The 25844-nt window shown below is 44.7% G+C and overlaps 1 protein-coding gene across 2 annotated transcripts in view; it reads left to right on the forward strand.

The window, feature by feature from the left end:
• The window catches only part of TAOK1 (TAO kinase 1), a 66723-nt gene extending 47680 nt beyond the window's left edge, over positions 1–19043 (forward strand). Inside the window, exons 10-20 of one of the 2 annotated variants that reach the window (XM_050908773.1) lie at positions 459–540; positions 2516–2683; positions 3558–3761; positions 4952–5086; positions 5656–5892; positions 6659–6787; positions 8394–8597; positions 9115–9354; positions 13062–13274; positions 14355–14537; positions 18382–19043. In XM_050908773.1, coding sequence (XP_050764730.1) covers positions 459–540; positions 2516–2683; positions 3558–3761; positions 4952–5086; positions 5656–5892; positions 6659–6787; positions 8394–8597; positions 9115–9354; positions 13062–13274; positions 14355–14537; positions 18382–18843 — 2257 coding nt within the window. In that variant the 3' untranslated portion in view covers positions 18844–19043. The remainder of the gene's footprint in view (positions 1–458; positions 541–2515; positions 2684–3557; positions 3762–4951; positions 5087–5655; positions 5893–6658; positions 6788–8393; positions 8598–9114; positions 9355–13061; positions 13275–14354; positions 14538–18381) is intronic. The other variant, XM_050908774.1, reaches the window with a different exon arrangement.
• Positions 19044–25844: the final 6801 nt, after the last annotated feature.

The raw sequence follows: 25844 nt of genomic DNA on the forward strand, positions 1-25844 counted from the left end.
GAGGGGCCAAAGGCATTTCAGGGATTGTGTGTTAACACAGTTTGCGGATGAAACACCTGCGCACAGAGGGGGAACGGGGCAGGGGCTCTGATTAGACCTTGAAGAGTTTGTGCAGTATAGAATTTGACAGGGTTGATGCTCTCATTGAGATGCATGGGTGTCTGCCTTATACGGAACTTTCCTTCCTCTTGAGTTGGCCCATATATTTGCATTCTTCAGCTGAAACATTTTGTCTGGAAGCTGAGGTTAAAGGGATCTACCTACTAATAGCGGTGGGCTTTCGCTTAACTAGGGATGGCAGAGGCTGTAGTATGAAGTACTGGGTCTGTGTGGTTTCTCCCTACTCTTTCTGCTAGGAGCACCCAGATGTGAGTCTCTTGATTCCTTAATGAATTAAACTGAGTCATTAACTCAGATGGATTTTTTTTTTTCCCCCTTCCCCCCTCTCCTTGCCACAGGTCTGATTATTTTCGAAACTTCGTAGATTCTTGCCTCCAGAAAATTCCTCAAGACAGGCCTACATCAGAGGAGCTTCTGAAGGTTGGCTTGCTTGTCCTTTTTGTTTTCCACATGGTATTAAAAAGGGGCCACGCTCTGTGATGTTCTTCTGTCTCACCTACCGTACTAGGTTACAGTTAATGATGCTCTCTCTGCCTTGTTATCCCTAACACCTTTGAGCTGAGGGTGCTGTGGAGCGTACCGAGCTGGCAGTCCTAGCTTTACTGCCCCTTCGCAGTGTCCCGGGCAGTTCCCCAGGTGACTCTCCACGCTAGCCTTGCTCTCATCATAAGACGACACCCCATCAAGTGACACTAGATGACCATCAACTTGTCAAGAGTTTCAGTTTCTTAAGCTCAGTCTATCCTTCCAGTGATTATAATTAATCCAGACAGAGCTGCCATGCATTAGTTAACAAATACCTTTCGTTACTTCCCTCTTTATTCTATGCTATATATACCCGTAAAGGCTTTTTATCCTCTCCCATCACCTATGTGCTTTACATGTAGAACTGAAATCCGCTGTTCTAATAGTATCCCTGGGGAAAAGGGGGCAGAGGAAAGCAGTTTTTCTTCCCCATACCTTTCCTTGACATGAATAAACCTCAGCCATCTGCAGGTTTTCTCTTGCTTTGTTTCTTAGCTTTTTTTTTTAATTCATTTGTGCTCCCGTATGCTGCAGATACTTGGTTTTCCTTGCTCTAGTCTGGAAACAAAGCCAACGTGGTAGATCGTTGCAAAAAGCTGACGTGTTCCTAAGTGAACACAACTCGCATACAAGTTAGGTGTTAGAGCTGCTTTATTGGAAGCGTGACTTTGATGGATTTCCTTTGTGGCATCAGGTGGCATTCAGAATTTTGCTAACTTGTCATTCTCTTTACAGTGCTCGTGACATCATTTTGGGTTTTTTTAATAGCAGCCATGTTTCCGCTAAACAGCGATTTTCCAAAATTTTGCATTGCAGGGAAATGGATGCTATTTATGAAGGTCTTATCATCACCTTTCTGCATGTTTTTACTTAAATGGCTCTGAGGACTTTTACCTCTTTAAAAACTATGTATTCAGAAAGTAAATGCAATTATCCAGTAAAGGTTTCGGTGTGGGTGTGTAGTCCTGCCATTTCAGAATTCTGCAGATTGGTTTTATTTTGAGCAATGCACTGCAATTAAAGAGAACATTGATGGAAATTAAACGTTTGTGAATATATTCCTTCCATATCTATAGTCTGAAACAGCTGCATGCCACTTTACAGGGACAGGTAGGGAATGTGACATGTTGGAAATGGCAATGCAGTTCTCCAAAGGAACAAAATGAAACTAGCGGTGGTGTTAATAATGACTCATGCTTGCACAGCACATTTCATCTGGAGACTGCAAAAGCTGCTTCTGACATACATAGACAGGTCTTGTTTTACCTATTGGCAAAATGTAGCCACCTTTGCAGTGAAATGCAGTGAATATTTCCAAAAAAAGAGCATAACATAGCTAACTGTTCTAGGGCCGGGCTTGAAGGTTCACAGCCTGTTTTATGACTCAGAGCTGTATGCCGAATATTTGATTCTCAAGCTTTTCTAAACAAGGAAAAGGGTTTTATAGTGAGAGTTAGCTGATGAGTTAATTAACATTTGGTTAGAGATACTTAACCAGTCTAACACCTTTAGCATTTATATGTTATTTGTTGCTCTTCCCCCTCTAAACCACAAGTAGATAGCGTCTCTAAATACCTCAACATCCAAAGAAGTCTAGGTTTAAACTGAGCCCGTTTTCATAGTACGTGAAATAACATTTCTGGGTTTTTTACATCTTTACTTTCTGGTGGATGTCTCCCATCAGAAAGCAATCATTCCAAAACCTATCTGGATCATGAAGTCTAAAAATAGTGCCAATGTAAGCTGCGAAGGTATTCTCCTCCTGTGCAGGGAAGAGGGCTAACAAACCCAACTAGAGCTCATAATTTTATCCTCAGAGCATGTGCACTGGAGGCGTAAGAGGTCACTCACCTATTTTTGTGTTCTACAGCACATGTTTGTTCTTCGGGAGCGGCCCGAAACAGTGTTAATAGACTTGATTCAGAGAACAAAGGATGCAGTGAGAGAACTGGACAACCTGCAGTATCGTAAAATGAAGAAGCTCCTCTTCCAGGAGGCGCACAATGGCCCTGCAGTCGAAACGCAGGAGGAGGAGGAGGTGAGAGAAACTTTGGATTTCATCGCTGAACCAGAGAATGATGCTGTCATTTAAATAACCGCAACTCAGATATCGCTAAAACGAATGGAGGCTGTTTACACACCTGGCTGTAAACTCTGTCTTCCACTCCGTGCTTGGAATAAAGCTACCTCAAGGCACAAACAAGGACAAACAGGGTAGATGCCTAGTGCTGGCAAGAAGCTGTGCCATGTGTCTATGCTTGAACAGTTAGCTTCCAGTTCTGTAAATCCTGGCTTTCTTTGCCTGTTTATAAGGCTTCATGAGGACTCTTTCAGCAGCTGCAGTTAACCTCTATTTTGACCATATGTACAAGGCCCTTGACAGTCTTCTAATTTTGTCTGGAGAATGTTGTTCGGAGTCTAAGACACAGAAATTTGTACTTGGTTTTAAAAAAAAAAAAAAGAAAAAAGTCGTCAAGGAAATTAATTTGTCTTTTTTGGGTTGCATGCTGCAATCACCATGCAGAAATTGAGATTCTCTGGATTGCAGTTCTCTCATGTACAGAAAGGGAACTGTGCAAGGTGCAGGGTCCCAGCTGAGCACTTAGATGATGCTGGTGTCAAAACAGTTTCTGGTGACATGCTGTTGCTGATACATGATGGAGTTCAGCTTGTTAAGAGGCTCGCTGTTGAAAAGAATCTGACATCAGCCAGTTAATCTTGACAAGGTTGATTCTTTCTCTTGCCAGCATCCCACAAGAGAAACATTTCATGGCAATGCCTGGAGGGTGGGAACTGCCAAGACGTGGCAGGTAGATGCCTTTAGAAAGGAATGGAATGAACATTTCATTTGGTGATGTCCATAGATACAGCTGTGATGGATTTGGATTTTCTTAATAATTCCTTTCTCCTAGGAACAAGATCACGGTGTCGGCAGGACAGGAACAGTGAATAGTGTCGGAAGCAATCAGTCCATTCCTAGTATGTCTATCAGTGCCAGTAGCCAAAGCAGTAGTGTTAACAGTCTTCCAGATGCCTCGGATGATAAGAGCGAGCTGGATATGATGGAGGGGGACCACACCGTGATGTCAAATAGCTCTGTCATTCATTTAAAGCCGGTAAGTATTGGATTTTTACTGGATAACTTTGAAGGTGTAAAATGGGACCTATCCTAAGTCATTATCTGCAGGTTCTAATATTGTGCCCCAAATATATTAATGTGTGCTGGAAACTTTGGAAGGTTGCTGTAAAAATCATTTTATTTCTGTTGATTCACTAAAAATTATTTTACTACTTGAATTGTTTCAAAAGCAGTTTGCTTTACCATGAGGAGTTGGAAGGGCAGGTTGTGAACAGATTTATTTAGTGGATGCCCTTAATTTGCAGAGCACTGCTTCATGGAACAAAAGGATGTGAGAGTTCCCCCTTTTTACCTCCTAGTCAGTGAATTCTTAAATACAGGACCCACAGCAGTGGCTGAAATCTGTTCCTGAAGCACCCAGCTTCCCAGCACTTGATTCAAATATTTAGTTAATGTACAAAGATGCATGGAAAAAGAAATGCAGCACTCTGGCCATGGCAAGCTGGGAAACCACTTCCCCTGCTTTACCTCTGCACGATGAAGGATAAACTGGGGAGCGTCCCTCTGAACTATGCTGCTCTTGCTATGGAGGGGTTATCACACCTTCTCTCAAAGCAGTAACGTTTCCCTAGCTAATGATAGGTGTGGTTAGAATGTTTTGTTCTTTGCCCAGATATGCAACAATGATGCAGGTATTTCCTCGGGGAGTTAATTAGTATATCATATCTAGCTACTAATCGCTCTGTGATGAATGACAAACTCAAAATAAGAATGTGGAATACACCATGACAAATTTTAAAATTTGCTTTGAGGTATTTCTGTAGTGGGTGTAATGAAAATCTTCCTCTGTCTTTCAGGGTTACAAAGATGTTGGTTTTGTCTTTCAGACTTGATATAATCTACTTTGTAGCTTGTATGTTTTGTTGAAGTAAACTGTTTAACTCAGTTTTCAGTTTTCCATTTATTTTTCTCATTTTCAGCTTTAATTACTAATTTTCCTCCTAGTAATAGAAGTGCGCAGTGAAATTTCCAAAAGCAAGGATCCTAGATCAGAGCTCTTGTTGCAGTATATTCCTTCATCCAGCTTATTGGCAGGAGGGTCTTTCAGGGCTGCTTGAATGTAAAATGGTTTTTCTTCCTTTTAAATGTCTTTTGAACCAGACCAAAATAAAAATCTTTAGTAACACAGTTTCTCTTTATTCTCTCACATTAATATTTGCTGATAAGGAGGAAGAAAACTACAGAGAGGAATCAGATCCTCGAACAAGGGCATCAGAACCCCAGTCTCCTCCCCAAGTATCTCGCCACAAGTCTCATTATCGCAACCGAGAGCACTTTGCTACTATACGCACAGCGTCGCTGGTACGTTCAGGTTTTTATTTTGATGAAGTTGTACAGGGAGGGATGTCTTTGAACATAGGGCTGTGAAACTACTTAGAGCTGTTAGGATTTCATCAGAATATGAGCTACCCTCTGACTGAGATATTATCACTGAAATAGTTTAATGTAAGTTAATAGAAGCTTAACTGCGACACCTGGGCAAATGTAATTTGTGTATATTAGATATTTTTAAAACCAATATGTCTAGTAGAATGCGGGAAACTTTTTGTAATAATAAGCTGACTTTTATTTTCATATGCGTATTATGTATATTTGTGTGTGTATAGATGCAGCCTCATTGCAGTGGGCTAAAAAGAGTTTATTTAGTACCAGCTTTCTAACAATTGTACAGTTTTTCTGCTGGAGCCCATGTGAGCTTATCTTCTACAGCAGAATTCAGTTTTTAATCTGCTCTGCTGCCATTAGGATGTGTGCTTTTCTTTAAAACAAAATCATATTTCTTTACTGAATAGTTTTCTTTCGTGGTTTGAAGACTGCCGAAAAGCAGATTAAGAAGCATTAACTTTGGCCCGATATGGTTATCTTCCTAGGTGACAAGGCAAATGCAGGAACATGAACAAGACTCTGAACTCCGAGAGCAGATGTCTGGCTATAAACGTATGAGACGGCAACACCAGAAGCAACTGATGGCATTAGAGAATAAACTGAAGGCAGAGATGGACGAGCATCGCCTCAGGTTGGACAAAGATCTTGAAACACAGCGTAACAATTTTGCTGCAGAAATGGAAAAGCTAATTAAAAAGCACCAAGCAGCCATGGAAAAAGAGGTAGGAGATTACGGTTTAGCAGACCAGTCTATATTTGTTAATTACATTGAATTGTCCACTTCCCCTCACTGATGAAGAGATGACATTGTAGTCTCTTACGTGTCTGTTTTCAGGAGCCAAGCAAATTGCTAATTAGAAAAAGGCTAATACATCACCTCCTTACACTAAGGGGTTTATGTAACTAGAGGAAAGGTATGTCCTTCATCAGTGCGTTATACTAAATGTTAGTATACTGACCCCAGAAAAAATACTGTAAGAGTTTTCCATTCTTTTGTCATGTATATGCTGTCAATAACTGACTGCCGTCAAGTGTTATGGAGGCAGATTAGCCTGCAGAGAAATGTGCCAGCTACGCTTAAATGTTCACCGTCTAGTTGCTTATGGATATGGGGGTTTTTATGCTTTTAAATAATTGATAATGAAGTGGTGCCGCCTACAGCGATTATTATTGATTCTTTGTTCATCTTGGATCTCTTGGTGGAGGGCTAAGAATATAGTTTATCATAAGGTGTTGACTTTGTTAGGCAAGACTAGCGGAACAGTAGGGCTGAGGAAATGAAGCACTGAAAAAGGACTCCTGCTGGGTGCATTGATGGGGGGGTGGAATGAGAAGAGAGTGAGGGCAAGCTCCTGAGACTCATGCTTATTCAGAGTCATGGTGAGTATCGTGGTGACTGTACCATGAGTTCCCGGTCTTGGGGCTGAAATGGAACATGAGCTGTAATCCATCAGGACTCAAACTGATTTGCTGCTGGATTTGCTGTAGGCTAAAGTGATGGCCAACGAAGAAAAGAAGTTTCAACAGCATATTCAGGGCCAACAGAAAAAAGAATTGAACAGTTTCCTGGAGTCCCAGAAGAGAGAATATAAACTCCGTAAAGAGCAGCTGAAAGAGGTAACTCACCTGTAATGAGAAATATGAATATAGTACAGCGTATGATACAGTGCGAGAGCGGTGAACATTCAGAAATAGAAGTGCCGCTGTGCACAAGAGATCTTTCGCTGAATTGCAAGTTCTGCGTTTCATGAGCAGAGTCCTGTATGTACTGTATTTGTTTCATATCTTTGACCTTAGAGTAAGAGGTTATTTATATATTGGCACCTATATGTTTATCTTGTGAAAGTACAAACTTCTCCATTGTTTAATATTACTTTTTAGCCAGAAACATGCAAATTTGGCAATCATAAGGAATGAAAAAAGGTAGTTTAAGAAAGGTCATGAGCATTTTTCGCATACCTTGTTGCTGCAGATATTGACCATGCACTGCAGCAGTTAATGAAGTTTCTTATCACTTAAATGATATTTCTGTAGCAGCAGCAAGAAAACAGAGCAGTAAAGATGACCTGCAGATTTTTTTTTTAAGGAAAATATCTGTAAAACACTTATTTAATTTTAATGGAGAAAGCTGTGTAATAGTTTAATAATCACTGTCTTGTAGTGAAAGTCATGACCTTTGTGAAATGCAAAGGAACTGTAGAATCAAACTTCCTGATTCTTTTTGTGGAACGGCTGAAACCGTAAGCACTATAAATAATTTTTTTGAAAGAACCATTTAGTGCTCAAGCATCAACTTGTGTGACGCAACTTTGGAACTTGCTCCAAAGGGGAATATTCCCAAACATAGACATTTCCCAGGAGAAAAAAAGGCTAAAGAGCAGCAGGGCCAAGAAAGATCTAACAAAAACTATAGTAGCGTGGGCTTTTTATAATAACATAGAATCTTTTTCTAAGTGGGCAGTAGATCACAAAGCACCAAGAAACACTGATGAAATACAGAGGAGTTCTGTCTCGTACTTAAGTTGAAATGTATCGCGACAAGTCTAGTTACTGTATGGGCATCTCTAGTATGCAATTCAAGCAAGCAGTCTTTTGCCAAAGATGCTTCAAACTATGTATTGAATTTAATACAAATGTGGAAACTATGGCCTTAAGTTTCACCTATGAACTTCTTTATATTGTTTTTGTAAGTTATGGCATCTCAGTGAGTGGCTCTGCCTTGATGAGTTACTTATAAAATGTATATGTGTTCTGATCAAGCAAGACACAAAAATTTTCTAATGTGCTTCATGTGGCTGGAATTTTGTTTGAACAACAGGATGACGATGCTTTCCTTCTCAGTCCTTTGGGAGCCTGTAAAAACGTTTGTCAGGCAGTATGGCAGGGCCTCCGAGTGTCTTTGGTTTCAGTGGCAAACCATCATTTTTACATTTCGAGCTAATATATATGTCTGGAAACTGTGCACATGAACCAGCATTTTGGCCAGTTAAAATGGCCAATGCAAAAAAAAGTTGTAGTTAAATTTGCTCCACTGTGAATTGTCTCCTGGTGTTCTCTTAGATATGCGATATGATGCATTTTGCAGAGGCTGGGACGGTACTGGCCATGAGAAGACAAGGTGGAACGGCTTTGAAACGTAGTTTATTAGGCAGGTCCGTCCAGTCGTTCAGGGCCAAGGAGCTTAATGTGACTATTCCACAATTAATTACCTTGCTGTTACCAGGAGCTGAATGAAAACCAGAGCACTCCAAAGAAGGAGAAGCAGGAGTGGCTCTCCAAGCAGAAGGAGAACATCCAGCATTTCCAGGCAGAGGAAGAAGCCAACTTACTGAGGCGTCAGAGGCAGTACTTGGAGCTGGAGTGTCGCCGCTTTAAGAGACGGATGCTCCTTGGCCGCCATAATCTGGAGCAGGACCTTGTTCGGGAGGTAAGAGAATAGGCAGAGATGAGACCTGGAACCACCTCTGTGAAATGTATCTCACAGGAGTACCTGCAATCCAACTGCAATCTCACTGAAGTGTTAATTACCAGATCTAAAGTTTTTTGGTAAAATAATGGTTCGATGTGTTTTGTAACGCCGTCTGGTAATCCCTGTGGCATTTAGGGGATCATGCGGAATCAAATGTTCATATTGGTGCCCTATTGTGGGAGAATTGTTAGATCCAAAAAGTCAACAGACACAACAGTTACAGTCCTTTCCAGAAAATGCTTGCTTGTGAATCCTGTTGAGCATCTAGAACAGGAAGAAGAAAAGTGAAATGAGGAAGGAAAAATTACCGGTGGTGGTGCTGTCTGCTTCTGATAAGACGTTGAAACTCTGTGCTCTGTCCTCAAATGCCTTGGAAAGAGAGAAATGCCCTTGTGAACAAAGTGAAATGTCACGTTGTGAACGGAAATCCAAGTAAGTACAAAGAATCTAATAATTCCCCCTGTCCTCCTGTTAGGAGTTAAACAAAAGGCAGACACAGAAGGACCTGGAGCACGCCATGCTGCTGCGTCAGCACGAGTCCATGCAGGAGCTGGAGTTCCGCCATCTCAGTACCATCCAGAAGATGCGCTGTGAGCTGATCCGACTCCAGCACCAGACCGAGCTCACCAACCAGCTGGAATACAACAAGCGCCGGGAGCGGGAGCTGAGGCGTAAGCACGTCATGGAGGTCCGGCAGCAGCCCAAGAGCCTGAAGGTACTAAGTGATGTAGGAGCTGTGGGTGTGAGCTGGTGGTGGTGGTGGAAAAGTGGTACATTACAGCTCAGTTCTCATTTGCAGCGTATGCAGGTCCAAGGTATTTTGAAGCTCGTTAATTTGAAGAAGTGTCTCGTTCTGTAATTAATACCTTTTTTAAAAAGTGTCGTATTTGTCAAGTTGTGTCACTGCCAGGGTGCAACTGCAGCCCTAGAAGCGCCATACGTATGAACCATAGCAATGGTGATCAGGGTTGCAGTGTATTGTAGACAGGCTTATAGCAGCACTATTCCGTCATTTTATTTGGAAAGCTATTGTTCTCGGCAATGTGCCTTCCTTTCTGTGGTACTTTAAAATGCATTTAATCTTTTGCAGTGCACTTTTTTCCCCCCTCTTCCTTCTACACCGTTTTCTGATCCTCCTCTTCTCCCCCCGTATACAAGAAAAAAATCTGTTTTTCTGTAATGAAGCAGTGTCATTTAAAAACAAAACAAAACAAAAAGCTTTGTGTTGCTGTGTGCATCAAAATGAACTGCACTATTGGTCTTGGCTAGCTCACCTTGTTATTGTTTTTATATTAAGGCTGGTACGCTAGCAAGCGTGGGGGGAAGAGAGAAGATACCAGACAACTGCAGTGTCCTCAGGAAGCTCCTGGCGCTGACCTTTGCTGTGTTGTGCTCTCATGGGTTTCTCATGCTGCCCTTGTAACTGCGGTGGCTGACCAGAACTATAGGGCCTCTGTAATTGAGGCTCTTGGTGTTTTCATTGTAAGCCTTCACTTCATCCAAAGAAGTCCAGTGGCTTATTCTGAAGTGTCTGAGAAGGGAGTATAAGGCCTTTCACAAAGCTGCCTGGTACATTTCCTTTGAGGAGGCAGACTTCTTCTCTCCACCCAGTGTTCAGCTGTGCCAGTAACAAAATGAGTGTATGGCATACTGAGCATGGGGTTTCTTTGTTGTTCTAGGTCTTTCCTCTTCATGATATTTCCCATCTGACTTAGTTTTCACCATCTGCAAGTTATCTTCTTACAGAGAAAATAACCAAATTGAAAATAGAACTTCAGCAAAAAAAAATAAATACCTGATTTGTCAATATTAGAATAATATTAAATAGTGAAAACCTAGCTTGTGAGAACAAGGGACCATCTGATCGCTGGTGAGAATCTCCAAGGATATAGTGTATAAATAGCTGATGACTTCACAGGGAAGCTGTGCTGCACTCTGAGCTGAATAAAACTGAAGCAGCTGTATTAGGTTGATCCTTCTGAGATTAGCATGAATGAGTTCTGCCTCCCCAAGGTGATGCGCTGCAAACACAAGTGTGCAGCATGTCCGTTCTTGTTCCCTGGCTGGCAGTCGGGACAGCAGGATCGGCGGTCTCTCTGGGCTGCAGAGGCTCGGCTGCCCTCTCACCTCTGCGGACTCTTCAACCCCTTCCCTTTTCCAGTGAGGACAGGGCTGGAGCATTTTGCGGGGAGCGTGGAAAGCTTGCACTTTGCTTTGCATGGCTGTTCTGCAGTTAGTGAAGGATTTCAGGCTTGAGCTGTCAATCCAGTACCTTTGCATACATAGAGTGCTAATAATGCAGCCTGCTGGACAACCGTTCCGTTTGTAGTGCAATCCCCTATTTATCGAGACTGTTCCCTAGTATTAACTCTTCTCTTGCTTCTGACTAATGCAGGCAAGTTTTCTTAATTGAATAGATAATTTGACTGTTTGTTCAGTTTCTCTCTCCAGCAACGTTTTCCCTCGTGGGCACATGTTTCAGGCTTTCCCTTTGTTATTTAGTGAGGTCCTTTGCCCTGAAAGCAGTTTTTTAACGGTCAGTGTCTGTTGCTGCTATTACAGCACCAGAAGGACCAATAACTAGAACTCGCCCTTCAGTGAAAACGGCTCTGTTGTTATTTCGAGTGTGTTAATTGTGATGCAAATACCCTCTTGCTGGTATTTCACAATACTAGGTCAAAATGATCTTGTCAGAAGTCTGACTGGAAATCTTACCCCTCCCTTCTGTTTCCTGTTGTTAAAGCCTTTGGATTGGAAGCCTGTAAACAGAGTCTGGTGTCCAAGCAAGACTTCACAGAAAACGAGGACAAAATAGTTTGCTAGTGTTTTGCTGTGACCAGGTCCCTGATGGGAATGTGTAACCTGCTGACACTTCCCTTAAGGGCAGGGAGAAACAACCTTAAAGGTTTCCTGGAGGGAAAAAACTTCCTGTGAATTTAGAAAGGGTAAAAGTGATGTATTCCTCTCCATGATACCTGTTTTGGTTTGAATGAAACCCATCTTTGTCCTGTTTTCTGCATCAGGTTAGCAAAGTGGAATTGTTGGTTTATGCAGCAAAGCATGCTGATGTCTAAATTGGGCTGGATATATTGTCTGATCCCACTGCATCTTTCTAGGTAGCTACAAGTGCTGCGCTTATCACCTACCCTGCTGAGCCTTGAGTTAATGCCAGGAGCAGGCAGTGGAGGAGCTGACGGGAGACATGCACTTATATCTGCCTTGCTGGTTCAGATCCCAGAGTTCTTCCAACTTATTCAAGGGACAGGAATCTGGTCCTATGCTCTGTTCCTGCCCCCAGCACTTCAGAATTTGACCATGGTGGCTGACAGTGGGAATGACCCAGAGTGGGTACTGACTGCCCTGATGTGGGGCTTTAGGGGTTTTGTTTGTTTGTTTTTTCTTACCATGAAGAACTCGACTATCTGTCAGTTAACCAGCATCGCTCACCACTTGGGAATTTTGCTTAGTTAGAAGTATCCCTGCCAGCCCTCCTGTAGAAAGATACAGGGCACTCCAGAACACCTTGCTTTTGAGGGTCTTAAAACACTTAGATGTTAACCCTCATGAGCTGCTCTGGGGGCAGGTAAGGCAGGTGAAAGAAAAAAATAATTAATTTCCTCAAGATCATACAGCAAATTCAGGTCCAGATGCCTTTTCCAAGATTGATGTCTCCCAGCCCTGTGTGCAATCACAAAGTTATGTCTCTAAACAATACAGAGATCCTAGCAAGTGCAAAGGGAAAACTCAATCTCCAGTAAGCCTCTGTCGGGACTGGGGAATTGTTTTGTTTGCCAGACTAGCACAATGCTGATGTTGCTTGTGGCGTACGTCTTCAAGCATCTAATCTTTCCCAGCCATTTTTTAGTATCTTTATGAAAATCAGACTCTTAATATCAAGGGTTAGAATACATCTTATCTTCATCAAACCCTCAACGGAAAAAGTGTTGCTCTTTTTCCCTGTTCCTTCCCATGCACCAGATCTGCTTCTTTTCATAACATTAAGTGCTGTTCGTATATATGTGCCATACAAGCACAGTCATGTGTAAGTATGGCTTTTGGTGCTCATAAATATTAGTCCTGTCCCTCAAGAACTTTTCTTGAAAAGCAACACCCGGGACTGGATCCAGTCCAGTGACAAATGTGAGGCTCTTTGTGCAGACAGCTGTATTTAGGCTGGAGCTTTGTTATAAAAGTGTCTGTATTGTAATTGTTTCGCACAGTAGCAGTGTCAAAGCAGCTGCGGCAGTAGTCATTGCCTCTTGTGTATTTTGCTTCCCTCCTTGCACTGTAGATGTTAATATACATTTGTGGATTCTTGAACTCATATCCTTAATGTAATCCTAAATATCCATTTGAATGGATATTTCTCCCGTTTGAAACATGCTGGTTTTTTCTTTGTTTGTGTCCCCTCCGTCTTTCCAGTCAAAAGAACTACAGATAAAGAAGCAGTTTCAGGATACATGCAAGATCCAAACCAGGCAGTACAAAGCACTGAGAAACCATCTGCTGGAGACCACGCCAAAGAGTGAACATAAAGCTGTCCTCAAACGGCTCAAGGAGGAGCAGACCCGGAAGCTGGCTATCCTGGCTGAGCAGTATGATCACAGCATTAATGAAATGCTCTCTACACAAGCTGTGAGTCGCCTCCGAGGGACCCAGGGTTCCTCAGCCAAATAGGGATGTTTGCATTTTAACCAATCTGTATCCTGACAGCAGGCTCTCTGCTTCCTTGCTACACGTGCCATACCCTGCACAGTCATTCCTCTGTATTTAAAAAGCAGCATTCAAACGCAGAGAAAAGAGGTATTACCCCCTTCAGGCAGGTTGAAGTTGAAGCTGCTGTTGCAGAGATGCAAAGCGATGCATCTGTGTGGCCGGAGGACTGCTTTTGCATGAAGTTTGACAACATAAACATCCCTGTTAGAGCATCGTTAAATAATGTGCAGCTTGCTATCTTAAGTCATTTAGGTTTTGATTTGTCAATGATACCAACCAAAGCATGTCTTACTGGTGGAAGATGCTCATTGAGTCATGGAGGAGTCCACAGTTTTGATTGTAAATCTGAAATAATGGTAAAAGTGTTGTGAAAGTTCGGTTCCTTCTTTAAGAGATTCATTCTTTAAGGAATGACCACATGAGCAATGCTTTGAGTCCTTGCTACAACCGAATGTGCAGTTTTCTTTGCGCTTCTTGCATATTGCGTCCTGCTCACATCACTCTGTATAAAGTTGACGCTGTGAGGCAGGGTAGCTGGCTTAATTTATGCATGGGAAGGTTAAAAGTTCAGTATTATATTGCTTTTCAGTTTATGTCATTATATTCTTTTGCCTGAAGTCCTGCATTGGCAGGGATATGGACTGCATACAGGTAATTGGTTAATCCAGTTGAACAGAGCAAGAGGTCTTGTCTTTACCTCTAGCAAAAGGAGAGCTGTGGATTTTAGCACCTGCAGCAGTCTGGTCTCTGCAGTATGGATCGTGGTTCCTGAGGCACCACTGCTCATCAGCATCCCTTGCATCAGCACTGTGGGCTCACTGTCACCAGTCTTTGTCACTATAGGTCCTCTGTTCAGTGAAACGAAACACAATAGATACCAATTGTATTGCTAAGAAAACAACGTCCCATCCCATTCTGTCCCCCTCCCCACAGTCGTCCCCCGGAGTGTCATGAGTGGTTACCCCATAGTGAAACGTCTCTATTGTCTGTCTTTCCCAGCTGCGTTTGGATGAAGCACAGGAAGCAGAGTGCCAGGTTTTGAAGATGCAGCTGCAGCAAGAATTGGAGCTGCTGAATGCATATCAGAGTAAAATCAAGATGCAGGCAGAAGCCCAGCATGATCGGGAGCTGCGTGATCTTGAACAGAGGGTATCCCTCCGTCGGGCCCTCCTTGAGCAGAAGGTAAAATGAGCATGCGAGCATCATTAGCACACTCCATATTTCAGATCTTAAATTGTACTGTACTTATCAATAGAGAGGGAAATTGCTTTTACCTTGCTGTATATAGTAACAGAGATCATTTGGGTCTTTGCCTCTCTGGGATGATAGCTCAGTGACACATAGGCTAAACTTTCTGCCAGCTCAGCCGTCCTCTGTGAGCAGCTTCTGGCTGGGATGGAGCTGCTCGAAGTGTGCCAGAGGGAGTCGTGCCTCTCTGGGCAGAAGGGAAAGTGAACTGTTCTTTCTGTCTCTGAGCTGCAGATTAGCTTCCCCAGCTCATTAGAGGACAGACAATAACAACCTAAAGCTGGGGGCGGGGGGAGCTTTTGGAATTTGCATAGTATCAGTAGTAGGTGTCTTTTGGGGGGGAAGGGGGAAGGTAAAATGTATTTGAGACCCTATGTTTTATGGTGATACTATTTTACTGCAGATCTGCTCCATTTGTCAGTCTGTGGAGACCAGGCTGCAGTTTCCCTATGAAATTATGCTTGTTACGGAAGTGCTGCTGTCTGCAGCATTTCCCTAAGCAAACTGAAGTGGCCAGACCCACAGGCATAGGTGACCTGCTGCTCCCTAGATTTCAGCTTGTAATTGGCTATGCCTATTAAGGTGCTCCTTGTTGAAGTACGCTTTTCTATGCGGTGCCAGACATGTGGTGTGTATAGAAATCAGTGGCCTACACAAACCAGGGGAAGGGTAATGCACCAGTCAGTGAAAAGGAAATAAACAATTAGCCTTCCTCCTGCAAATTTTTGCCCCTTTGATTTCCCCTGTGGGTGCCAGCCATCACCATTCACGCAACAGTTCCCAACTTTGCTGATCGGCGATTATTAAATTAGGGCAATTGCTCTGTGGCCTCGAGGTTCTTTACACTTAACTTCTCCCAGAGGCTAACAGATGGATACTGGGCTGATAGAGGGCCCTCGCTGGCATAAAACTGCTCCACCTCACGGTCAGCCGAGGAAGCATCTCCGAGAAGACAGTACAGTCCTATTGTGCTTTGGTCTCGTGCAAGTAGAAGTGAATCTCTCGAAGTAACTGAATTTGTGAAAACAGAGTTCGCGTCTGGCGCTCACATGTGTAACAGCTGTCTTTAGACCCCACACCACAGCTAGTTATTTTGCTCCTGCCCAGAAGAGGACAACTCTGCATTTGAGTATATATTTATGCTGGGTGTGCATTGCCCTCTGGTGGCACGATCTGCCGAGAGCTCTGGGAAGAAGGATGCCACAGTGAGCCTGCTACTGGTCATTGCTCCTTGTCTGTAGGACCAGCATATATTGCACTGCACATAGTGTTATGTTAAAAGTTGAAGTGAGGCCAGTGACCTAAGGAAGCACACATCACCTGATAATAATGTTGTATAAATCTTTCATTGTGGACCAGGATTGAAGTCTCTGCGCATAGAAAGCCCCTGCATTTGGCATCAGTAACGGTGATAGGAAGCTTAGCAATGCTACTTCATAAAGAGGAAAAAAAGATAAAAATAAGACCTAGCATAATTTTTTGTGTGTGTTTGTGTCCCTATATTGCCTTAGAAGAGCAAAAAATTGGATGGTGCTTCAACTTCCATAGGTTTATTTAGCAATACGTGCAGTCCTAGTGCATTGCAAGTCACAAAGTCATGGACCAACGACGAGACTCTGTTTCTTGGTGGGGTTGCAGTCACTTAGCAGCAGCTCAAGGGAAAACATGTGGGTGCAAAGGTAGATGCTTACTTCTCTTGCAAGGTTATTTTTTGGGAGGAGAGATGTTGTTCTGTTTTTGTAAGAATTAAGAGTTGTGAGTATTCTGGTGTGGGTCGCTCAGCGATGTCACCTGGTATTTGCTTGCATGTGCTAACTGAAACTGGCAGCCAGAGAAAGGGCAGGTATGTGCGCAAGATGAATGTCTGAATTTATATGCACAAATATATAGCCTGTGGCAAAGCCAGTCCCTGATGTTCAATAATAAACCAGATGCCAGAAGTTAGTGTGTGCATAGGACTCTGCTTCCTTCTCAGCACAGTGCTCTTTATTTTTGATGGTGCCCATCACCATAGTAACTCACCAGAGCATACATGTCTGAGGCTAAGGAGGGAGTAGCCAGCCCCATCAATGCGCAGCCTTTCAGTGCCAGTGACTGAGGCGCTGTACAAGCTATACCCTGATGCTATGTTGTTTGTGTTGCACCAGTAATGAGCATGTCCCAAGAGTGTCTTTAAAAGACTTCAGATTTACTCATTTCCTTCCCACATGCCTCAGACACCTCATCTTCAGAGTCCTGCATCCTGAGGTCGTTTCTAAGTGATGTCATTTTAATGCAGTGTGTTAGGCATGCCTTTCTGTGAAGTTCAGTTGCACCAAGTCCTATGTGTCACGCTGTCACAAAGACTGAAAACTGTGAGCAGCTGGACGTGCTGAAGACATTGAAAAAGGAGGATTCTGCTTAGATAGCAGGACTGGAAAAAACAAGTGGAGCATTTTAAAGAGCATCTAATTTGATGTTAGAGAAGGCACCTTCTTCCTCTTCTGCCTTTTCCAAGCTAGCTGACCGCTGCGTGGCTTTCAGCAGGAGTGAGCAAGGCTGCTCTATGGAGTGAGCGTCACTCACCTAGCACTAAGAAACAGGCAGGTGGATAAGGCCTTCCCGAAAGCCCCAAATGCCTCAGGAGATGACTCATGCTGGAGCAGATTGTTTCCTAAATTCCAGATGAAATCACTTTGCATATTCCCTGACTAAGGCAAGAGAGTGCTTACAAGTACAACATTCTGCCCAGTACCTTCAGCGCAGACCAAGATAACACCTCTTGGCCGCGTTGCTGCTGACAGCAGGGGAGATGCCAGTGAGCTATGCTAGAAGTCTTGGCTGCTACTTTTTACCCATTTGGTCTTTTTCATCAAGGCCAAAAGTAGCTTTTTCAGTGCTGGCAAGAAAATAATGGAGTGATTCTTTGGTTCCCCACCTGACTGCAAAGATTTCAATAAGAAAGGCTTTCATCCCTGTCTGATGGGTGTCAGGAGGCCATAGCCCCATGTTTGCTGTGCTTAGAGAGCTGATCCCAGTGCCCTTACCAAAGTACCGTTGGAAACCAATTTGGAACAGTGTTACAGGGAAGAAATTGGAGTTGCCAGCTTGCATATCATCTAGCTAATAATCTGCCACACAACTCAAACATCAATGCCTACTTTCTTCAGCCACACACCCTGGAGAAAGTATCAGGGTAACAAAATATGAGAAACCAATTTAGGAAAGGGGTAGATAGGAGGTGATAAACATGAGCTAAGAAAATCTGGCCAGTGAGCATTGGAGAGGAAACTGAATGTGGGCTTGTACATTGAATACTGGAGAAAATAGCCGTCATCAGATTCAGCTACAAACAGTGAAGGTCACATTAAGCTGTGTTGGCAGGTATTTGACTGTATAGGCACTGTGCTTGGCTGTATCTGAAGGTGCTTTCCCAGGAGGCTTTTATGGAAGCTGTAGACTTTGCTGCATCTTAAAAGATTAGTCTATGTCAAGCTGTTCGTATCAGTGCAAACTTTGGATTTGCATCCCTAAAACTTCTGTATTCACCAGGGAACAGGGACCAAGACCCTCCAACTGGTCTTTCACCATGCTTTGGCTTGTGCAGGTCTATGGGACTTACCCTTCTGCATTCAGAACAGATTGTGTCAGCAGACATCTGATCTAGATCCAGTCTCATGTAGAAACGTGGGGAGAAGGTTCCTCGTTAGCTTGCTGTTAAAAGTTCTTCAGAGGCTTGAGGCCATGCCTGTAAAGGAGTCCTGCTACTACAGACTGTCTCTTCTTTTTTCCTTCCTAGATTGAGGAGGAGATGCTGGCATTGCAGAACGAGCGTACCGAACGGATACGAAGCCTGCTGGAGCGTCAAGCTCGCGAGATCGAAGCCTTTGACTCAGAAAGCATGAGGCTAGGTTTTAGTAACATGGTTCTTTCTAATCTCTCCCCCGAGGCGTTCAGCCACAGCTACCCGGGAGCTTCTGGCTGGTCCCACAATCCTACTGGGGGTGCAGGACCTCACTGGGGTCATCCCATGGGTGGCCCACCACAAGCTTGGGGCCATCCAATGCAAGGTGGACCCCAGCCATGGGGTCACCCCTCGGGGCCCATGCAGGGAGTACCTCGAAGTAGTGCTATAGGGGTCCGCAACAGCCCCCAGGCTCTGAGGCGGACAGCTTCTGGGGGACGGACGGAGCAGGGCATGAGCAGGAGCACAAGTGTTACTTCACAAATATCCAATGGTTCACACATGTCTTATACATAACTTAAACAATAACTGAGGGTGGCAATTCCACTGGAGCTGTCTGCCAACAGAAACTGCCTACAGACACCAGCCCAGCAGCCTCCTCAGTGCGGTGCTGACGTGTGGAAGCTGGGTGCACATGGAATATTGTATTCATTTTGTAAAGCATTACGTTTTGTGTTTACTAACTGGGATGTCATAGTATTTGGCTGCAGGGTTTGGGGGGGGTGGTTTTTTGGTTTTTTTTTTTTGTTGTTGTTTTTTACTTTTTGGAGGGGTCTTGGGAGGGCGTCTGAGAAATATATGCAATTAGTCAGAAGAGTTGGCTGGTGGTCATCACACTGACAGGACAGAAGGGCCTCAGACTGCCCTCGTCACGCCATCCATAGGAAGTCTGAGGGAGAATGGAGACCTCCTCCCATGTCCATAAATTTCGAACTGCCACCCTGCAAAAACCAGGCGAGCTGCCTTTAAACCAACATCCAGGGGAGGAACAGCTGGATCTTCTGTTCCATTTTTATTTGTCATTAAATTGGATACATTTCTAGGGTATTGCCTCTGCCAAGAGGCATTTTCAGAGACTTGTAGGTGAGGAAGAAGGGTGAGAAGAGAGGCCAAGAGACACCAGGGCTCAGCAGGGCCCTTCTACCCAAGTGCCCGCTCCGTGTCGTGTAAGAAGTGACGTTCTCTCAGAAGGCACTGGTCAGCGTCCCGAGAACTGTGTAGGTAAACCTGTCTGGAGGGAACAGGCTAGAAATGTTTGAAATTGTATTCCTGCTTTGGCACTCCCTGACTGTGCTGCTGGTAGCTCAGACGAGGTTGGGCAGAGGAGCGTAAGTAACGCACTTGTACAGCTAATACTGTGACATCTCATTTTAGCTAAGCATCAGAATAATTCTTGGAGCCCAGTGTAGTCCTTTTTGCTCCATTCAGAACTGTTAGACTTTCAGCCAATCAGTCTCAAATGCCAGAGGTATTTTGAAGGATGCCATAGTCACAAAATGCCATTGATCGGGTTTTTCATTATTACACTACATCCACCGATTTATTACCTTTTTGACTTGTTGCAGTTTCCTGTTTACATGTAGAGTGTAGCCAACTGTTTAAATGTTTAGTTGCCACAGTGTACCAGGAGGAGCTGAGCCAATGACTCTTTCCCAGCTGATGACTAACCCACATCACCACTGTAGATCTTGCTGCATGTGAGGCTCCTTTTTATTATTTTTGTTGCTGCAATACTTCACAACTTTTACAGTCCCTTGAGATGCTGTGATATTTTGGCAGCGTATCACACCATGAGAGAAGGCACTACTTCCAGAGGCTCGGTGGAGCTGCTGTACTACTGAAAGGAAGCAAAGGAGGTTGTGAAATCCATACGGTGATAAAGGGGTCAGGGAGTCTCATTAACCGAATGACTTTGTGGCATCGTGTCATCCCTTAGTGCTGGGAACTGGAGGTGCCCCCATGCTCTCGTGCCAGTGCCAGGGCGGTCTGGGTCAGCCAGCAGTGTGGGGCTAGGGAAAGAGCAGGAAGATGAAGTTTGGCTTGAGGCAAAGGTTTCTGTCTTGGGGACTGACCAGCCAGGGTTCTTTGTAAATGTTTTTCCTTGCACACTAATCATCTTGAAGAAAACACTAGCTGCTAACTCTAGGATTTGCCTTTAATATGTTTATAGGGCTCAAAAGCAAGGTTTTCCGAATGTGTTTGTCCATGTGACATATTTATATAGTAAATACTCTAGTGTCTCGCTGCTGTTCAGTACTCAACAGGGCGACATTCTTTCGTTAGCTAAATTAACATCCACTCCCAATCCTTAACTCTCTGCCAGTGTCCAGTGAATCCAACTGGGATTTCTAGCATCTTGACGTAGCATATCACTCTAATCGAAGATGGAAACTCTACCAAAATATGTTTGAGCAGCCCCTTAGTAAGGAGCTTGGTAGTACTAACAGTTGACGGAAGCCTGGGATGAGGGGGTGGTCCCATGGAGGTGACTCTGTTTGCCCCCTGGGGCAAGTGGTGACCATGAATTGTCCTGTCCTTTCCTCTGCTATGTTTTTATGTGGAATTGGATGTTTTGGGGTCATTCTTTTGCATTACAGTGTTGTTGAAATGCAGCGAAACTGATGTAGGAAAGGTACCTGTATTTTCCTGGGGTTAGAAAGAAAGACAAAAATGAAATGAAAGGCCAAAATTGTATTGGGATTTACCATGCGAGCGTGGAGGGCGTGCCCAGAGCATGGTGCTAACACAGCATTTTGAAGTTCAGCTCCTCTATCACAAACAGCAGCAGCGACAGCGGGGACAGGCTATACCTGCGAGTTCAGTGGGTTCATTCTTTTGCTTCTGTTATGGTTTGAATTTGGTCAAAGTCTCTGGCTTAAATTGAGCTACTTCAACAGAATTCTCTCAACCCATCTCTTTGTGTAATGTCAAGCATGACTGAATGCTGAATCCAAATGATGGCTATCCCATATTGGCTTTTTTGTATTCAAAAAGAATTGTGTAGTAACCATTTTTACATGTATATCATGTGCAGACCTGGACTATTCCAACAAGTTAATATTTTAATTAAAATAGTTTGCAAAAACTGATTCAGATCAACTGGTCTAAATGTGTGTGTCCCTGTGTGTACGTGGGGGAAGGAAAGCTGTCCCAAACAAGCCTGATGTCGAGAGAAAGCACCCCATTATGCAGCTGTAGCCAGAGGGACTCAGGGTCAGGCTGTGCCTTGGAGGTATATGAGGAGGCCCTTGGTGCTGAGAATTTTAACGTATCTCGGGTATATTTCTGAGATCCATGAATAACTATACACTAGAGAGACGCAAACACTCTCTGAATCAGTTTGCAAACTCTATTTTTAAAAGTAAGAGCAATTACTCCATATTGTACTTGTTGCAGTCATGCCCTAACTTTGGTTTTAAAAATACTGTAATCTGTAAATTGTGGAAACTACTCCAGTACCTCAGCAAAGATGTTCTCTTACATCTTTTATGTTCGTATTTAACACTGGGGAACTCTTCTGTGTGGACTACTTTGCAAACTTTATTGCAGTATTTTCAAATCACCAGCTTGACCCCTGAAATCTCTTGTTCTGTGGTTATTTTTCTCTCCCCTTTGCAAAGACCTAAAGTTCTGATGTAGTTTAGCCCAGAGATGAAAAAAACAGAGAAGCCAGCATTTTCACCTCTTTCTGATTTGAATTTCTTTTGATTTTATTTAATTAAAATCAGTGCAAAGGACCACGTTTTTCTTGTTCTCCATGGTCCCAGGGAGTCAGCAGCCCCCTCTCCCTTCCATGTTGAAAGTTATGTGCTTTCTTCCCTCGGATGCGGCGCTGAAATGGAGGCCACAGCTCTGTTTCACCTGCATTCGCTCCGAGCCTGTGAGCTTCAAAGGGGTTGAAGAACTAGATGTGGTATGATACCAAGCTTTCCACTGAAAATTCCCTGCAGCCATTCCTTGCCTGGCTTGGGGCCAGGCTGGCATCGCTCTGTATCCCACCCAGCCCTCCCACTCCAGAAGAAACGTGCATTGCACGCTAGCTGTAACCTGCACGGGGTGCACCCCGGTCGATCCTGGGATGATGCTGTTTATTAACACACCCCACACCCCCCCAGGGAAGAGGGCTCCTTGCACTTCAGGCTGCCCTGCCCCCCTTGACCCTGCTTATGTGCCATTTCTTGAGAGGCAATAAATTGTATTGTACCACTGTCTACCATTACTCTGTTGAATATGCACATCTCTCTGGATATATATATATGGTATCTCATTTGTATATATTTATATACTCTGTATGTACGTGTGTGTGGGTATATGTGCACACACACCTCATGCTGTGCATTTCTGTCAGGGCACTTCAGTTCTGCTGTTCTTTAGCACTCCTGTTCATGAGCAAAAGCAACCCCTGCAGCAGGGCTCTCGAGGGCGAGGGCACGTACATCTGCACAAGCTGTGCTAGGGCTGAACGCAGTCAAAAGCCCTCGCTTAAATATTGCCCTGCTAATTGTAGCTTTCTTTTTCTGGGGCGCGGGAGGGTAGGCTAGCTGCTATGGCTGTGCTGTAAAGGAGAGGAGAGAGCTCCCAGAGAGTACCAGAAAGTCAGAAGACAGCAGAGAAGAAAACAAGATGGTATAGCGATAGGAAAGCAGTTGAGGCAATGTACCGATCTGCTGGGGAGGCGGTGAGTGGGCCGGTGAAGTGCTCAGCAGGCTGAGCTCAGAGTCCCCAGCTGCGTCTTGCCACGAAAGATCTCAAGCCCGGCACGGTCTTGGCACGCTGCACCGGCGCTAACTTTTGGCAGTCCTGAGTTTAAGCCGCCGCTAACTCTGAACACTGTCTACCTTTGTGTGTGTCTAATAACTAGAGCAGGTTATGTGGAGGATCAAAAGAGAAGCTAAATTGGAAGATTTAAAATACGTGTGTGTGTGTGTGTACAACATATACATATATATGTATACACACAGACACTTTTGGTCCATTCTTTATTCTGCTTAAGCATGTGTGTTTTGTTACTTGAGTCCAGTAAGCAGAGAACAGCCTTGTTCTTCTCCTGCGCACTTGCTCTGCATTTCTAGTAAATCTTGCCCTGGTCTTTCTCATAGTAGAGGGGCGAGTGCCATGCTGGACACCACAAGCTCCTCAAGCTGTGAAGACCCTTCTGACCTTCTCCTTTGTCCTCTACAGACTCCATCTTAGCGAGACATCTGGCAGTTTGGGGCATAGATGGTTCTCGCATGTGTCAAGTCACAACTGTTCATCCAGCTACGATATTTACCCCCCGGGGAAGCCCAGCCAGCTCAGCAGCATGCCAGCCACAGGCTCTCTGTGCTACCAGAGAATTTGGAGGCAATTTTTCCCCCCCTGTCCCTTTTGGAAGGTCTCTTGCAAGTTTTTTAGGAGAGGCTCGGGTTGGGTTGGGACATCCTTACTCTTTCACAAGGAGTAGTGTCATCTTTAGCTGTGCTCCTGCCTGTGGGACTTTCCCACCCCGGCCACGTGCCAAGGATGGAGGAGTGGTGGATGCCCAGACAGGGATGCTGGTCAGTGTCCCTCTGCTGTGTTTGTTTCAGTTTGCACTTTTACGAGTTGATCGAGCCAGAGTCTGTTGAGAAATACGTGTGAGGCGCTTTGGAGGGTTGTGGGTAGCTTTTTTACAGCCAAAAAAAAAAAGAAAGCTGATAGATCTAGTGGTTATAGTAAACATCACCCCACCAGGGAACGATGGCAGCAGATAACCCTGGTTCCTGTTGCACGATGAGGTTCAGCCAGCTGGGGCCGTGACGCTGCCTGCTGCATCCCTGCCCTGCCCCTCAGCCCAGGCTTTGCTGGGGAGGGAGAGGCCTTTGTCAGCTAGAGAGGGACTTAGTAAATCGGATTTGCGGGCAAACAAGCACCTTAACCACCGAGCTGTGGGTCTCAATACTTGCACTTCACCTGAAGGCTCCTCTGGGGGGGGAGGAAGGCAGTTTGGTACCTGACTGTTGGCTTTGCACCCGTCTGGCGTCCTCAAAACATCCTAAAGCCAAGTCCTAGGAAAAAAAAAACCCCAACATCGGTTCACTCTCTCCTTGCTTTCTCTGAGTGCACGCACTGAGTCCAGGAACCAGTAACCAGGAGGGCCCAGCATTGTCCCCACGGATGTGAACAAACCTGGGGGGATCTTCCCTTTCCCCCCCCCCTTGCCCCTGCGGTCCCCTGCCCCGCTCCCCACCCTTGAGTACGGGTACCTCAGAACATGCACAGTTTGAATTTTCACTGACAATTAGTTTAATTATTGTGAGTGAAAAGAATTGTAATTATCTGTAAATATGTAGTTAACAAATTGACCTAGTTTCTGTATTTTTTAAGTTTTTGTACTAAAATTTATAGATACAGTATGTGCCAGCTAGCAAAAAGCTACTGTAATTGCCAGTCGTAGTTCAGCATGCATCTAATCCCCGAGACTTGTCGAAGTGATGCTGTAAGGAATTGTGCTTAAATATTGCGAGTTGGGGAGGCGCAGCAGCTGACGGGGCAGGAGGGCTGGGGAGGCCGAGGGCCACTCGCCTGGGGCGTTCGGCTTCCAGCCTTCAGCCGGGTTTTCTGTGTTCGCTGCGTGGAATCTTCTTCCCTTCGGCGTCGTGTGCTGTACGGTGGGCAGTGCGAGGGACGGAGCGGTGGCTTCGAGCTTTCTCTGGAGCCGAACTCAACGGGAACTGAGTTCAGGTGCTTTGCTGCAGTTTAATACCGGCTTATGACTATATTTTTCAACCTCTCTAGAAATGATCTGTTTTCCCCTTCTGACTGCTTTTGTCTTAAACCCGAGATCATCTAAACCTACTGGAGGGGAAGAAAAAAAAAGAAAAAAAAAAAAAAGACTTTCTTTTAAGATTGTTGCCTGCTTTTAGTGCCAGGATCACGCATTTCTATGGCAACTCTGAGCTCAGCAGAGTTTAGAAATCAGCACAGGGTTGTTAACGAGCTGAAGTACGTCGCCGCTGCTTTCGCAGGGCTCCAGCGGAGCCCGACTGCAGCCGGGGGCAGCCGCGAAGGGCGAGTTTGTGGGTGCGATGCGGTGGCTTGCGGGGGTCTCGGCGTCCCTGCCCCGGCTGCGGCTGGCTTGCACTGCAAGACCTGCCACTAAGTGAGGGGTGGGCTCCCCCGAGCTTCCTAGGAGTAAAGCAAGGACCTGTGCTCCTTGTCTTGTGGCAGAGGCGAGTCTGCAAGTCGAGAACGGCTTTGCTGAGCGTCCCGGGAAGCTGCGAGCAGAGGAGTTTGAGCGCCGGTGAGGCCGTGCTCTACAGGTCTGGTTGTCCTGGAGGTCGTAGGGGACGGGAGCTTGTAAGGATTCAAGGGTCAGAGAAGGAGAGGCATACGTGCGCGTACGGGTTTGGCTTCTGGCAAGCAAACCACCCGCTTCCTTTCTTCAGCTTTTCTTCCCTCCGAACCCCCCGCAGCTCTTCCCCCTGCTTGCTTGGAACAGGAACATTTTTTACCTGCCTAGAAACAGCTAAAAGATGGGGGGCAGCCCTGATGTAAAT

The sequence above is a fragment of the Gymnogyps californianus genome, chromosome 20 (assembly GCF_018139145.2).
Source record: "Gymnogyps californianus isolate 813 chromosome 20, ASM1813914v2, whole genome shotgun sequence".
NCBI classification, from domain to species: domain Eukaryota; kingdom Metazoa; phylum Chordata; class Aves; order Accipitriformes; family Cathartidae; genus Gymnogyps; species Gymnogyps californianus.